We start from the raw sequence: 13,687 nt of genomic DNA on the forward strand, positions 1-13,687 counted from the left end.
AATAAATAAAAATAATAAATAATATTACTATCCAAACTAGCCCTTAAATTGACTAGCATAGAGATCGGTAACAAACTATCTATTCCTCTGGCGACACATTATTGTAACTGCAATTGCAGTCTCATCATCATGATCGTAATCGTCACACTTACCTCTATCCTCGATTACCGAATTTCCAGTCACTCTCCGATCCTGCTCTCTCTCTCTCTCTCTATATATATATATATATATGTGTGTGTGTGTGTATAGATACACACCCCCACACCATTGTAGCTCAACTTTTCATTACCATTATCACCTTGTCTAGAAGAACCACTATTTGCAACAATGGCGAAAAACCCAGTTAGAATTCTAGTCACCGGAGCAGCGGGTACACTTGTTTTCTCATTGCATTACTTTATTTTTCAATGTTTTCTTTTTCTAAGCCGCTGAGAAAATGCATGAAATTGGCAGAATTTGTGATTCCAGTCATTGTACGTTCTTCATTATGAAACCTCCTCTTAATCTAGTCTAGCTCAACCATGTGGTCTGGTTGAGGTGGTTCGAATTGGTGTTTCGTTCAATGAAAGCATCAATATTTAAAATGTAGTTTTCTTATAATTTCCTTTAGTTTTCTTTAAGAACAATCATAAGCATAGGTTCTTTCCTTTGGATCGGGGAGATCTCTTATACTTCTGCGTCTCTTGTGGTGTTTGTATTGGTATCTGAATGCCTTGTTGTCCAGGTGCTCTTTAAGATTCCTTGTTTTCATTGATCATATAAAATACGTAAACGCATCATCTACATATACGTCCGAAGATAAGGATTTGAGTAAAAATCTACCAGGATCCACTTAGGAATCAGTTTGTTATTGACAAAATGGAGAATGTTGAATGGCTTCAGAAGGGTCTCGTTGTTTTGCTTTCTATTGCTTTCTTTTGGAAGCTTATTAGATATATGTGGAGCTTCCTAAAGACAGAGAAGGATCCAGTACGAGTACTGGTCACTGGTGCTGCAGGCATGCAAATCAATCCAATATACCTAGTGATTTATTTATTTTTTTCTGTCCTTGCTGGAAATAAATTCATTTACTAATCTCATGGAACTCAATTCGAATTCAAATGGCATCTATCATCATATCTCCAATTTCATTACCTGAATCTAATTGAAATTTTAAGTTTTAAGATTTCATAATTTCTGCTGAATTTTGGAACCAATCATCTGAAATTTGATTCAGATCAATAAAACCTTAAAAATGAATGTTTTCCCAATTTCAAATTTTAATTTCTCACAAATTCGTGAAAACATGCTTAAGTGTAATTTGTTGGTTTCTCATTCATTGATCTGGAAGTCTAATTGGCATCAATTACCGATTGGTTAAGTTGGATTTATTGCTTGTATCCATTAACATGGCAGGAGTTATTTTGTTCTATCTTGTCCTCGAATTCATCTGAAATTTGTATTTGATCCACAACTTTTTGTGATGCGATTGCTCACAGAGCTACTAACTTTCTATGTGTGAGCATTTATAACTGTATAAAGCATAGTTGGTGATTTCCTTTTTTTCTCCCAGACATGACAATAGTTCGTTTAGGTTTAGCTCAAAATTATTATTTTTCTCAACAGGCCAAATAGGCTATGCTATTGTTCCAATGATTGCAAGGGGAGTCATGTTAGGCCTTGATCAGCCAGTGATTCTGCACTTGCTTGATATTGAACCTGCAGCTGAAGCCTTGAATGGGGTGAAAATGGAATTGATTGATGCTGCCTTTCCTCTTCTGAAAGGTATGCCTCCTGACTTTGGTGGCTAATTCAAAGTGGATGAAACTATTGCCTCCCATGAGATTTCTTATATTGAGTCATGAATGTGGTTCATCAGGTGTGGTTGCCACCACTGATGTTGTCGAAGCTTGTAAAGATGTCAACATTGCCATTATGGTTGGTGGATTCCCACGAAAGGAAGGTATGGAAAGGAAGGACGTGATGTCTAAAAATGTGTCAATTTACAAGGCTCAAGCTGCAGCCTTAGAGCAGCATGCTGCAGCAGATTGCAAGGTGAGACACCCCATAGATTGCCTGCATGAAATTAGTTTATAGTTTAATTCTTCAGGTCATATATTACGATCTCAAGAAAGGTGTCACACACATATATATATTTCATTGGCTACTGGAATACTGATGCTGTAAAATTTGTGTTTTTGCATGTGCGCACCCTGTTCCTGAGTTTTAGATGTAAGATTAGTGTTTGTCCATGTGCACGTGCTTGAGTATAGATATATCATTTTGTGTCATGATCCAAGAACAAGCTAGTCACATCTATGTGATACCCTGAAAGATCAGTTACTACTAGGACTCCCTATAATTGTTTATATAGCCCAGATCCTTTTATTATGTGATACCCTTGCTTTTCAGTAGATGTTTTTCTATGGACGTCTTAAGCTATTTCCTAACATATTTCTTTCCAATATATGTCTTGCAATCTACTGAAAACCAGATCATTTTTATCTGGAAAATGTTGGAGTGAAAATTCTGAAGAGTTGCTTTCCAGTTATACTCTGAATACGATATTGTTTCCTAATTGATGCATTTTAATTGGCTTCATCATGTAGGTGCTAGTTGTTGCCAACCCAGCAAACACGAACGCACTCGTCTTGAAAGAGTTTGCTCCTTCGATCCCAGAGAAAAACATCACGTGTCTTACACGACTTGATCATAACAGAGCATTAGGCCAAATCTTGGAGAGGCTAAATGCTCATGTTAGTGATGTCAAGAATGTAATCATCTGGGGCAATCACTCTTCAACTCAATATCCTGACGTCAACCATGCAACTGTCACCACCAGCAGTGGAGGGAAACTTGTCAGAGAACTTGTTGCTGATGATAATTGGTAGCTCCAAATTTCCAACCTGTTTACTTCTTGCTTCTTGTTTGACATGTTCAAACCCCTTGGAGGTAGTTTGTTGTGGTGTAGAGTTATAGGAGTCCCTCCCACTCCAGATTAGTGATTTATCATCTATGAAGACAGATGCCCCAGAGGAATTGAGGCTCTCCATGGATTGTCGCACTTTCTTTCAGGCAATGGTTTAGGGTGTCAAGTGTTACCTACCTGCCCAAGTACCTAAGTTAATGGATCCCAGTTTGTGGGATCTAGGCGATAATAATTTTTCGTACTTGATGGTCTTGAAGTCAATTAGAATGTGATTTTGATATTGAGCAAGTCATTAAACTTGCTACTCTGTTCTTCCCCCACCCCCTACCTAGTTGCATTGATGCCTAGGGAAAGAAAAAACTAGTCACATTGACATTCTTCACATCCTCATGTATCCTTATCTTCTGTACACTTTCTTCTCTAACAAATGTCCATTTTTTTTCACTTGCCATAGGTTAAATACAGACTTCATTGCCACTGTGCAGCAGCGTGGGGCAGCCATTATCAAAGCTCGGAAACTATCGAGTGCATTGTCTGCTGCAAGTGCAGCATGTGATCATATACGCGATTGGGTTCTTGGGACCCCAAAGGTTCATTTTTTCTTCATGCCAAAAAGCATTGAACTTTTTGCTTCTATGTTGTGTACAAACGTCTGTAACCTTTTCTTTTTCCTTTTGGCCTTTATCATTCAGGGAACGTGGGTATCTATGGGAGTGTATTCTGATGGATCTTATGGGATCCAACCAGGCCTTATTTACTCTTTTCCTGTTACATGTGAGAAAGGACAATGGTCTATCGTGCAGGGTAAGTTCTCTGAGTCTTACTCATACTGGAAGAGAAAAAAAGAACTGTCTTCAAAATATTGTAGATCTCATATCTCCTTTCCTTGATAGTTTGAACTGATCCTCAACTTCTAAAAGCTAAAATGCACAGGCTATCAGCCTATCTCCATCAACAACTTATATTCCAAAGTTTAGATTCTATGAGACTATTCAGTACTCTCAGCATTTGAAATTCTTTATGCAATGGCAGGACTCAAGATTGACGAGTTCTCAAGAAAAAAGATGGATGCAACAGCAAACGAACTCATCGAGGAGAAATCATTGGCCTATTCATGCCTTAATTGAAATGAACTAATCTGTTCCCACTAGAATAATGGAGGAAACTCCACAAATCCATGAGAAATAAGGAATTCTAATTCCCGGCTAGCTTTCTTATTTGTAACTTCTATCGTACATGACTTCTGTCATTAGTATGTGCTTGGGAACAACCGGCAGAATAAGATGCCCCATTCTGATATTCATTAAATTTATCATCATTCGTTTAAAGTTCATATTTAAAAAAAAAAAAAAAATCATAGTGTGGAGTAAATGATGTGACTAAATTCTTGCTTCCAGAATTATATGTATGACTGGTCGTGCGATGTGTGGCTTTTGTGGAGTATCCTAAACGTGACCTTTTTTGCATTACTGATGCCTGATGGTAACAAATTAAATATATAGAAAAGAAAACAAAGATTAATATAAGCAAGAAGTAAAAATATCTTAGAACATTCAAACTGCATATTATTTTTTTAATTTTTTAAATGATATTTCAAATTATTTTAAATATAAATCACTAAAATTATATACACTCGATATAAAAATGAAGAATGGTCGATAAAAAATATATATATATTTAAACGAAAATTATATATCATGCAACTTCCCAACCCAACACTGAGCAAAGCCCAAGTCCATTGGAGTAGTAATCCATTGTTCAAATACATGGACCAAATACCCGGTTTGCCAGCTTCGATTCGGTACCACCGCCTTTCCGTATGGCTGAAACATAGGGACGGCCTCGGAATCCTCCACCGCTTCCCGACCCGGATTTCTTCAGCTCTCTCGCCGGCGTGATTCGACTCTCGCCGTAACTTCCCGCCGCTGAAATCGACTTTGGAGAAACACTGAAGTACATGTTTTGCTAATCGCTTAATCTTTTTTCTCTCTTTCGGCTTATTAGACACTCAGGTCTGTTTCATTTTTGTTTTTTCAGAATCCAAAAAAATGGACGAGACTATGAAGAAATTCCAGGAGAGCTTAACTGAGATTGAAGCTGAGGCTGAGCATCTTCTACTAGCCCGACACCAGGTAGATTTATCGAACTCACAAATTTCAGTTTTGACCGTTCTGTTTTTGGTTGCTTGGCAAGAGCCGGAATTGGTTAAAAAATTCAGATTTGGATTTTAGTAACCATTTTATTTTTTTCTATAATGCTTCTGCGTTAAGTTTTCTTAAACCAAGATATTCTTGACCTTTTTTCTCATTTGCTTTCTTCCTGAGAATAAGCATAACCACTCCTATCTCAAACGATAGAACTAAAAGGTGGAATGAAAATGCTGAAGGAAACACAAAACACATTCGGTGCCTCCAAAACGCGAAATAAATCAAGTAACAGGAAGCCCACGACAAGGAGGAAAAAAGATGTAAAAATGAGGACATATAATAAAGATAATACCAAACAGAACCTAAGATTTTTTGTGGTATGGCAGTTGAGAAACAAAATCCCTCTGGTCTAATTATTTGGCTTGCTGGCGCTAATAATCGGGCATGGCCCTCTTGGCCTGTGTGTGTGTGTTTATAAGACAGATAGGATTAGGTTCAACCTACAGCATGTAAGAACTTCTCCTAGGAACCAATATATTGTCAAACCCATAGCTTGTCGATTAGCCAAAGTTTCAACATAATCAGGTATTAAGAACTGCTACATATTAAAAAAAATGTTTTAAACTTTTCATCTTTGAAAGGGAGAAAGGGGAGGGGGGGTTTAACTCAAAATATACTATAGAAGTGGGTTTATGCTGGAACACTGAAAATATAGAATTGTATTTCATTGATTTAATAGCAACTACAGGGTTGCCTTTTATAGAGGCTAGACTGCAAAGAATCCAGAATATTCTAAATACAATAGTCTGTTATACAATGGAAGCAAAGGACGCATGCAATGCATGCACTGCAGAGTTTGTTATGCAGGGGTCGAGCTCAAGTTTTGCTGCTGTGATGCATTTTGGCTAACAGTCAGTGCAGGGGTAGCTTTGTCCTTAACAGTTTACATTGTCGCACATATAATCCAACGGTTGACTGGTATTTAAGATAATCTAATATTGCAAGTGTCATAAATAAAATTTAATCTAATTGAAAGTTTTTGAGTGGTGTAACTAAAGAGTTGTGCCATTTGTTATTTGAACCCGTATATGCAATTATTACGAGGCATTTTATCAGCAAATGGAGAGTTACTGATTTTTTTAAGAGAATGTAGCTGGTCGAAAATGATAGAGTGAGGAATGGGAACAGGGAAGCGCTCACTGCACTGAGGAAGAGAGCTCGAACAACAAAGACTAGTGTTCCGTCTCCTTTTGAGTCAATTATGAAGGATATTGGGGGTCCTGAATCCAAGCCCTTGGTGAAGGAGGTGTGTGCCACATGTGGCAACCATGATTCCAATGAGCGCACGTGGATGATGTTCCCAGGGACCGATGTCTTTGCTAGGATTCCGTTTCATGCTGCTCATACCATCTTAGAAAAAGGTTCTTCTCGAGTCTTTTTATTTAATATAGCTATGTGTTAACATTGTTTTTTTATACTATCAAATACCATTATCTTTTGACACATATCAAATGAGATGATATACTAAGTTTTCTAGTATTGTAAGTTTTGGAGGAAATACAAATTAATATACATCAGAATGAACTTTTGTTCTCTTCCATCATGAATGCCATTATCTATGTCTATCTTTTTCATAATAGACATTATTTATGTATGTATAATTATGCATAGATGTGAGTGAATATGTGAACATGTTATATTCATAGATATGAACTTAACTGATGGCCCTTGTTCTCACTTACTACTATGACTGTGCTAAGTTCTGTGGTATTGAATCAAGTCGAATGACAGCACCATAACTCCTTCAAGCTTCATACACTAATTAAGTTGTGGATTCCTTCATCTTGGACACTGTTATGACAATGGGAGGCAGATGGCTTTCTTCAGAAAAGAAACCAGAACAAAATGAAACTGGATTTAATAGGGGAAGGACTCTTTCTATGCAGCTGCCCTGGAGAGAAAGAATTACGTAGTAGTGGAAAGATCTTTTACTAAAGGTTTCCCCACCATATATTGGAATAATTATATTCTTGAGATGACCAATTTGATATTAGACCCAGATGCAAAATGAAATCCCTGATTTTGAAATCTCCTTATCCAAAAAAAAATAATAATCCTGAATTGGAATCAGAGGGGAAGAGTTAAACCTATATTTCCGAGACCAAGAATTTTGAGTAGCAGAGTTGAAGTCTCAACCATTAGGAAAAATTTGAAAGCTGACAACTTGAGTTAGGTGATGCCTATTTTCTCAGTCAAAATAGAAAGATTCTATTTTCTGTGAATTATCTCTATTACCCAACCCTAAGATTCTATAATTTCACAACTACCTCCATTGTAGGCTTAGATAACAAAAAGGTCTGTAGCATGATACACATCAGCAATCAGCAAGGGGAAACTTATGTCAGGCCTCAGGATATTTGTCGATTCTAACAAAAAGGTTTTTCAAACAAAAAAAAGTAGAGATATTATGTGGTTACGTTGATACTTGTAAGCTATAAAAGTTCACCCTAAAAGAGTTTAAATATATATATATATATATATTTTTAAAAAGAAAACCTTTTTGCATATCTTCACAACCCTACTCTGAAGAAAATTGTTCAAGGTGTGTCACTATGTGTTCACAATGGAGTATCAGTGTTAGAATCCGCTATTTTTCCACATATATAATGTGTTCAAGAAGTATTGGATTCATATCTTGGGTATCCTTGAACCGTCAGTGCTATGGGTATGCGACTAATGTAGCTCCCTTGTAGGAAAAGTACTCCACCTAAAGAGTGGATTCTTGGTAATGACACGATTTTGTTAAGTTTCATAGGAAGGCTTTGCACTGAAGTCATGGGTCGTCGTTGGTCCATTGCTCCAGTAGGCTTGCTGTGAACATCATTCGGGAGGCTGGACCATGACAAGGGATAGAGGACAACAATTTAAAAGTAAAGAGTTCCTGAAAGAAGTGATTCTCCTTATTCTTTGTCACTCAAAATCTTACAAGTGATTGCTTCATGACGAATCAAATTAATTTCTATGTAATGGTTTATTTTCTTGCTTGGATTATACGGTGAAGTTGTGCTCGCCACCGAAGCATTAATTGAATGCATGCAAGCACCAAAAGCTAAAACTCTGTCCTAGACCATTTGGAGGCATTCTAAGCTAAACATTGATCCGGCTGAAATTGTTTTGAACTTGATAGTCACTACTTTCAAGTAAAATGATCCTTCATTTTATCTTGTATTTTTTTCTTCATTTTCAATTAGGAATATTGATTATTTGGTTTTGTCCTTGTAGATCAAGCACAACTTGACTTTGATGGGAAACAACTACAGAGCTATGTGAAGGAGAAGTCCCTTTTGATTTCAGAAATGGGTGCCCTTGCTGACAAGATCAGTCCAGGTGTACTCAAATCTATCGTAACCCTATCAGACAAACCAAAATAAGTGTGCTTGAGGGAGTTAGTCTGTCTATGGTTGTAACGTCACCTCAACCCCTCCCCATTGAGGAGAAAAAATTGAACTTTCATCTCGTTCCCTTCTGGCTCACAACTTTAATGTTCTCATCTAACCGTTGTAAATAATTTATGGACTAGTTTTGCCACATTTTCTTATAATATTTGCTGCTCATGGGGGTTCCCAGTTACGGCATTTGACTCCATATAAAAAGTACTAATTATGATGCCAAAGCTAGAAGAATTTTATTTTTGTTACATCTTAATCTTTCTAGTTATACTTCTTCTTGGGTCCTACTTTTGCATTCACAGTTTTATAACTTTTATTGGTGAACACATGATTCTGAGTGATCAACGCCACTTTGCATTACCAACATTGTAAATATGGCTTTTCTTGGATGAGTATTCCACATTATAATACATGGGGCCATGTCCCCATGTTTAGATTTGGTGGTGATAGTCTCCTTAAAAGTATGGTATGTGATTCAATAACAACAATAATAGCTTTTGACTTGTTTCTTTTCCGTTCTGTTCGCTATATCACTACCTCCACGAAATCCTATGTCTAATTGTGATATATTATTATACAGCCACAAACGATAGCTTTAGGCTTTTCTTTTTCGTTTAGTTCACTATATATGCTTTCTTTCTCCCTACTCAATTGAAATGTTAGAAAATTTTGGCATCAGGTTGAGGGACCATGTAGTTTTATACTTTTCCCAGAATTGTGGAAGTTTCGTGGGGACTGCACGAAAGGTTATACATATATATCTTCCCTTGTTGGTTCTTGGACTTTGTGGTCCCCTTAAATGCAAAGGTTTCCAATTGGTCTGGTTGGCCTGATGGGAAACTTCCCTTTCTATTTCCACTCCTATTTCCTCTTTGTTTTACCCTCTTTTACTTTTGGTTTTTACCGTTATTGATGATTATCGATGTGCCTCGAGCTAGCAAGGAGGAGGTACTGAATACACAATACTTGGTGGCTGGCTTTTTTCTGTGCATTTGCCGTAGATTGGTTCGCTTTGTATCCCAAATATTCTTTAAATGATTACATTAGTTGTCTCTGTTCTCTACTTGTGCCTTACAATGCCATAGATGATGACTGGTTTATGTAAAATATCACAGGAAATGGATAGTGATTCCTGTCGACTTCGATTGGTGTTATTCACTGAGTATTTCCCTTTTGAAACTGTGGCCAGATCAAGGAAGGTGTTGAATAAAACACTAGAAAGTGGGTGTGGGTGAAGTTTAGTTGTTTGCACATTAAACAGAAACCGGAAGGAAAAAATCTCGTGTTTTTGAGCTTATGCGCATGTCATATGGAAGAATAGATCAATTAAAATTGAAATCATGGAGTCTTTGAGATTGTCGTAAAAATTAAAGAGTTGTTACAGACACAAAAGATTATACAAAATAAATTCACAAACTGACGTGATTTTATAGAATCCGTTAGATTTACTTTATAATAAAGATAATTTTACAATCTGACGTATCATATCAAGTTATATCAGTTTATAGATTTATTTTTATATAATCTCTTTATGATTAAAATATTTTCCTAAAATTTATGTACCCGGTGTTTTCTTTCTACAGTTTTCATACAGAGACTATTTTACAGTCGTAAAACCTTTTTTTTTTTTAATTTTTTATTTAGTATGAGTGAAAGGTGGAGAATAAAACTAGTACTTCGTGCGTAGGTATGTTAGTATATACCACTCAGAGAGATCCGAAAAAGTAAAGGGACTAAATGAGAAAGAGAAATATGAAGTAACAAAAAGCTGTTTGGAAACAGAACAAAATAGGGAAGAAGAGACAGACAAACTGGCACCAACCAGGAAAGACATACCCTATTCCTCTTCCGATGGCTGATGGTGCAATTCCAACAAGTAGTAGGGATGCTAACCAGATGGGGGGGGGGACTTGACATTTAAGTTAGTGGGTGTGTCCAACTTTTCTGGCAAGCAAAATTGGTTGCAGTTGAAAGTGGCCCAAACCCTTCTTAGGATAAAGACAAAACAAATTAACTTCTTTCGCTTGCCTTGCCTTGCTTTGCTTTGCTTTTGCTTTGCTTAGGTACACGTACACATGCCCGAGCAAATAATACAACAAAATCATTTCCCTTTATTATTATTATTGAATGTTTGTACAGTAAAAAGGCTCTACCGAAACTAATCCTATTTAATTTCAAAGGAGGCCTGCCCCCATCCACATGTTGAATCCAATGTGTCAACATAACATGCAATAGACATTTGATCATTAACAGAAAACACTGTGTGATAATGATTTCAATCAATCGTAAGACAAAATTCCTTGTACTTACAATAAAGTTTGGTGGGGAGGAGTGGTTAAGGTTGGTGGTTGAGGTTTGTTTGTTTTTTTTTTTTTTTCTTCTTTCTTTTCTGGATGTTGTGGCTGTGGTAGATATGGAGGAGAGAGGTTGCTATCATCGAGGTTCGAGGGCCAGATTGAGTTCTGATAATCAGCCGGTTAAATCGGAAAAGCTCTTCCCCAAAGAGAGAAGAGGAGAGAGTCTAAGTTCCAATCTGGTATCCATATAGCCAGTAAGAGTTATTTATGAGATGCTTTGGAACACTGGAATTCTTATACCTAATTGGTAAGCATCTTGAAAAGGTGCTTTTATAAGCTGAAAATGACCCAAGAAAGCATCATACAACTCTCTCTCTCTCTCTCTCTCTCTCTCTCTCTCATTGTTTGGCATCAAAAGTGCTACTAGAAGTATTAACACTTGAGAAGTAATTCACTCTTGCTGAGTAATTACCACATATATATATTAATGAAATATCTATATATGTTTGTCAAAAATCCAAAAGCTCTTCCCGATGCAATATCAAGCACCACTTAATTAAAAAGATATGAATTATCTCTATTTTATTTGAAATGAATAATAGTATTTTGTGTTTTGATCACTTTTAGAAAATAATAACTAAAATAATGAATGTTTTATACAAAATAGATACTATCCATTTCCATTTCATGAAATGGAAATTAACTCTTCTCCCAACCTAAATCCCCATGAATTAGTTTGCCCTCAATGCAAAGACAAAGGAGACATAACAGTGCATGATTCAGCCTCTTTTAAGGACCTTGAGATGTTGTTGAGTAACGTGTGAAAAGTTTACATAATTGCATACACATTTATACTTGGGGCTGTGTAGAATCATTGCCATAGGTATTGTAGAAAGTAATAATATATTAACAGGGAGACCACGCTTTAAAAGTTAAAAAAAAAAAAAAAAAGAGTTCGATAATCTAGAAGTGGAAAAAATGTACTTTTTATTGTATTAAAAATATAAAAAATTAATATCATAAGGAACTCAGAAAAAAATAAAAATAAAAAATAAAAAAGGTTAAGATCAGTCTGGTACAAACCAATAATGGGCCCTCAAATGTCAATAATTGAAGCTGCAAACGAGATATGGTTCCCAACTCCAAAACAAAATGAAAAGTAAAAAAGGTTCCTTTTATTTATTTATTTATTTATTTTTCTTTGGAACGTGAGTAGATAGACTACATATCGATCTTTCACTCAGAGATATTTATTGAAATTAATATTATTTTTTTAGCAGTAGACATTTTCCGTACAGTAGGTCAACGTTCGTGTCAGCCTTTCCCCCACCAAATGCTACCAGACTCTCTCTACTCATATAGATATCACTTTGGACTTTCAGACTCGGTCTCCCCCAACACCATTCCCACACAAACCCTCCCTCCTTTCCTTCCCTGTAAACAAATAAGCCTACTCGCCCTTTCCACCTCCTCCGGCTCCCATACATCAGTATAACATGAGCATTACATTATAAAAATTCATTTTTTTTTAATTTAATATGTTAATGGTGAGAAAATAATTAGTTTGTTTGAAAATTTTAAAATTTGAATTTAAAGTATTTTTAATTTAAGTGTAAATTATCAACTTTCATATATACATATATACATATATTTTTTTTTTAGAAAATCACTCTCTAAAAGAATTAAAGCTCTTCAATACAATTTTTTTAGAAAAAATAAAATCATAGAAAATTATTATTTAAAAAATAAAATAGTAAATAGTGAGATAATAAACGTTAAATTGAGTACAATTTGATTTTGTTAGAAATTCGAGATTTATCAGGGAGGTTATAAATCATGAATCCGCATCTGCGAGTATGGATTGCATTGGGACATACTTGCAACACCGGATGACACGTCGTACGTTGTAGATACGATCCATCCCGACTTCAGGTACTCGATCCTGTCCTTTTACTACTATTATTTTTATCCGGCCTTTGTTCTTCTACTTCAATTATTTGAAGGAGAAATTAATAACTCAGAGCACTATCATTGTACTCGTTAGATTTATCTTTAAATTTGGATAAAAAGTATATATTTTTTATATATTTAAAATTTCTTTATTTATAACTCCTTGTTAAATTAACTATTAAATTTATTAAAATAATAATATATAATATAATATTATTTTTTTAATAATAATTTTTTTTCATATTTTATAATTATATTAATCATATATTAATTAATAATTTAATTTGATTCTTACATTATTATTATAAGACGATTGGAGATTAAATGTGAATAAAATAGACCATTAGATATAAAAAGTGAATAAAAAATAAATTTGATAAGTGAACCGTAGTCCTTCAAATTTAAAGAAACATATCAATTTACTGTAACTCAAAATTTTACACTTATTTCCTTGGCTAATCCAATACAGTTCTATTTTGATGAAATTTATCATATTTTATATTTGACTAAGCTTTTGATAAAGTCAATACCAATACTCTTAGCCAGCCTATTTTAATCACACATGAAAATTAATAGGATTACACATATATCATTACGTTTGTATTGAACAAACAAATACTAATAATGGGCTATTACAAGAGCACCTTAAAAAACCAATTATCTTAATATGTTCTTGACGAGACTGACATAATTGTTTTTCATTTTGTTAGTTTGTCATTTTCAATTACATTCATGAATCATATTTTAAGTGATTTTCATTTTCATGATTAACTAATTAACAAGTTACTTAAAATATAACACATCAATCTAAAGAATTAACGATGATAAAATTTTGGGTGAAAAATAGCATTATAAGATTATCATATTTAGGCAATAGCCAATGCTAGAGAGATCGATAAAGGTATTGCTGTATTGTACTTATCTCCCTGCATTCTA

At 35.1% G+C, this 13,687-nt stretch overlaps 2 protein-coding genes across 3 annotated transcripts; both read left to right on the top strand.

Annotated features, from left to right (window-relative positions):
* Positions 1 to 126: 126 nt before the first annotated feature.
* LOC109016129 (malate dehydrogenase-like) lies at positions 127 to 4,228 on the top strand. Of its 2 annotated transcripts, none has more exons than XM_018998589.2 (7): positions 127 to 370; positions 1,606 to 1,764; positions 1,859 to 2,034; positions 2,589 to 2,866; positions 3,363 to 3,498; positions 3,601 to 3,712; positions 3,941 to 4,228. In XM_018998589.2, the coding sequence occupies exons 1-7, from the start codon at positions 328 to 330 to the stop codon at positions 4,033 to 4,035; spliced, it is 999 nt and encodes a 332-aa protein (XP_018854134.1). In that variant the 5' UTR covers positions 127 to 327; the 3' UTR covers positions 4,036 to 4,228. The 2 variants fall into 2 exon arrangements, with proteins under 2 accessions (XP_018854134.1, XP_018854129.1); XM_018998584.2 differs by lacking the exon at positions 127 to 370 and adding an exon at positions 807 to 997.
* A 447-nt stretch (positions 4,229 to 4,675) lies between these two features.
* LOC109016117 lies at positions 4,676 to 8,772 on the top strand. The gene is made up of 4 exons (XM_018998575.2): positions 4,676 to 4,861; positions 4,946 to 5,040; positions 6,209 to 6,476; positions 8,338 to 8,772. The coding sequence occupies exons 2-4, from the start codon at positions 4,957 to 4,959 to the stop codon at positions 8,484 to 8,486; spliced, it is 501 nt and encodes a 166-aa protein (XP_018854120.1). The 5' UTR covers positions 4,676 to 4,861; positions 4,946 to 4,956; the 3' UTR covers positions 8,487 to 8,772.
* The last annotated feature ends 4,915 nt before the right edge of the window (positions 8,773 to 13,687 follow it).

The sequence above is a fragment of the Juglans regia genome, chromosome 14 (assembly GCF_001411555.2).
Source record: "Juglans regia cultivar Chandler chromosome 14, Walnut 2.0, whole genome shotgun sequence".
NCBI lineage: Eukaryota > Viridiplantae > Streptophyta > Magnoliopsida > Fagales > Juglandaceae > Juglans > Juglans regia.

Coding starts and splice junctions, on each gene's coding strand:
- LOC109016129 (XM_018998584.2), top strand. CDS start 859: ATGGAGAATGTTGAATGGCTTCAGAAGGGTCTCGTTGTTTTGCTTTCT. Junction 2,035..2,588: donor ATGCTGCAGCAGATTGCAAG/GTGAGACACCCC, acceptor TTCATCATGTAG/GTGCTAGTTGTTGCCAACCC. Junction 3,499..3,600: donor GGGTTCTTGGGACCCCAAAG/GTTCATTTTTTC, acceptor TTTATCATTCAG/GGAACGTGGGTATCTATGGG.
- LOC109016117 (XM_018998575.2), top strand. CDS start 4,957: ATGGACGAGACTATGAAGAAATTCCAGGAGAGCTTAACTGAGATTGAA. Junction 5,041..6,208: donor TTCTACTAGCCCGACACCAG/GTAGATTTATCG, acceptor AAGAGAATGTAG/CTGGTCGAAAATGATAGAGT. Junction 6,477..8,337: donor TCATACCATCTTAGAAAAAG/GTTCTTCTCGAG, acceptor TTGTCCTTGTAG/ATCAAGCACAACTTGACTTT.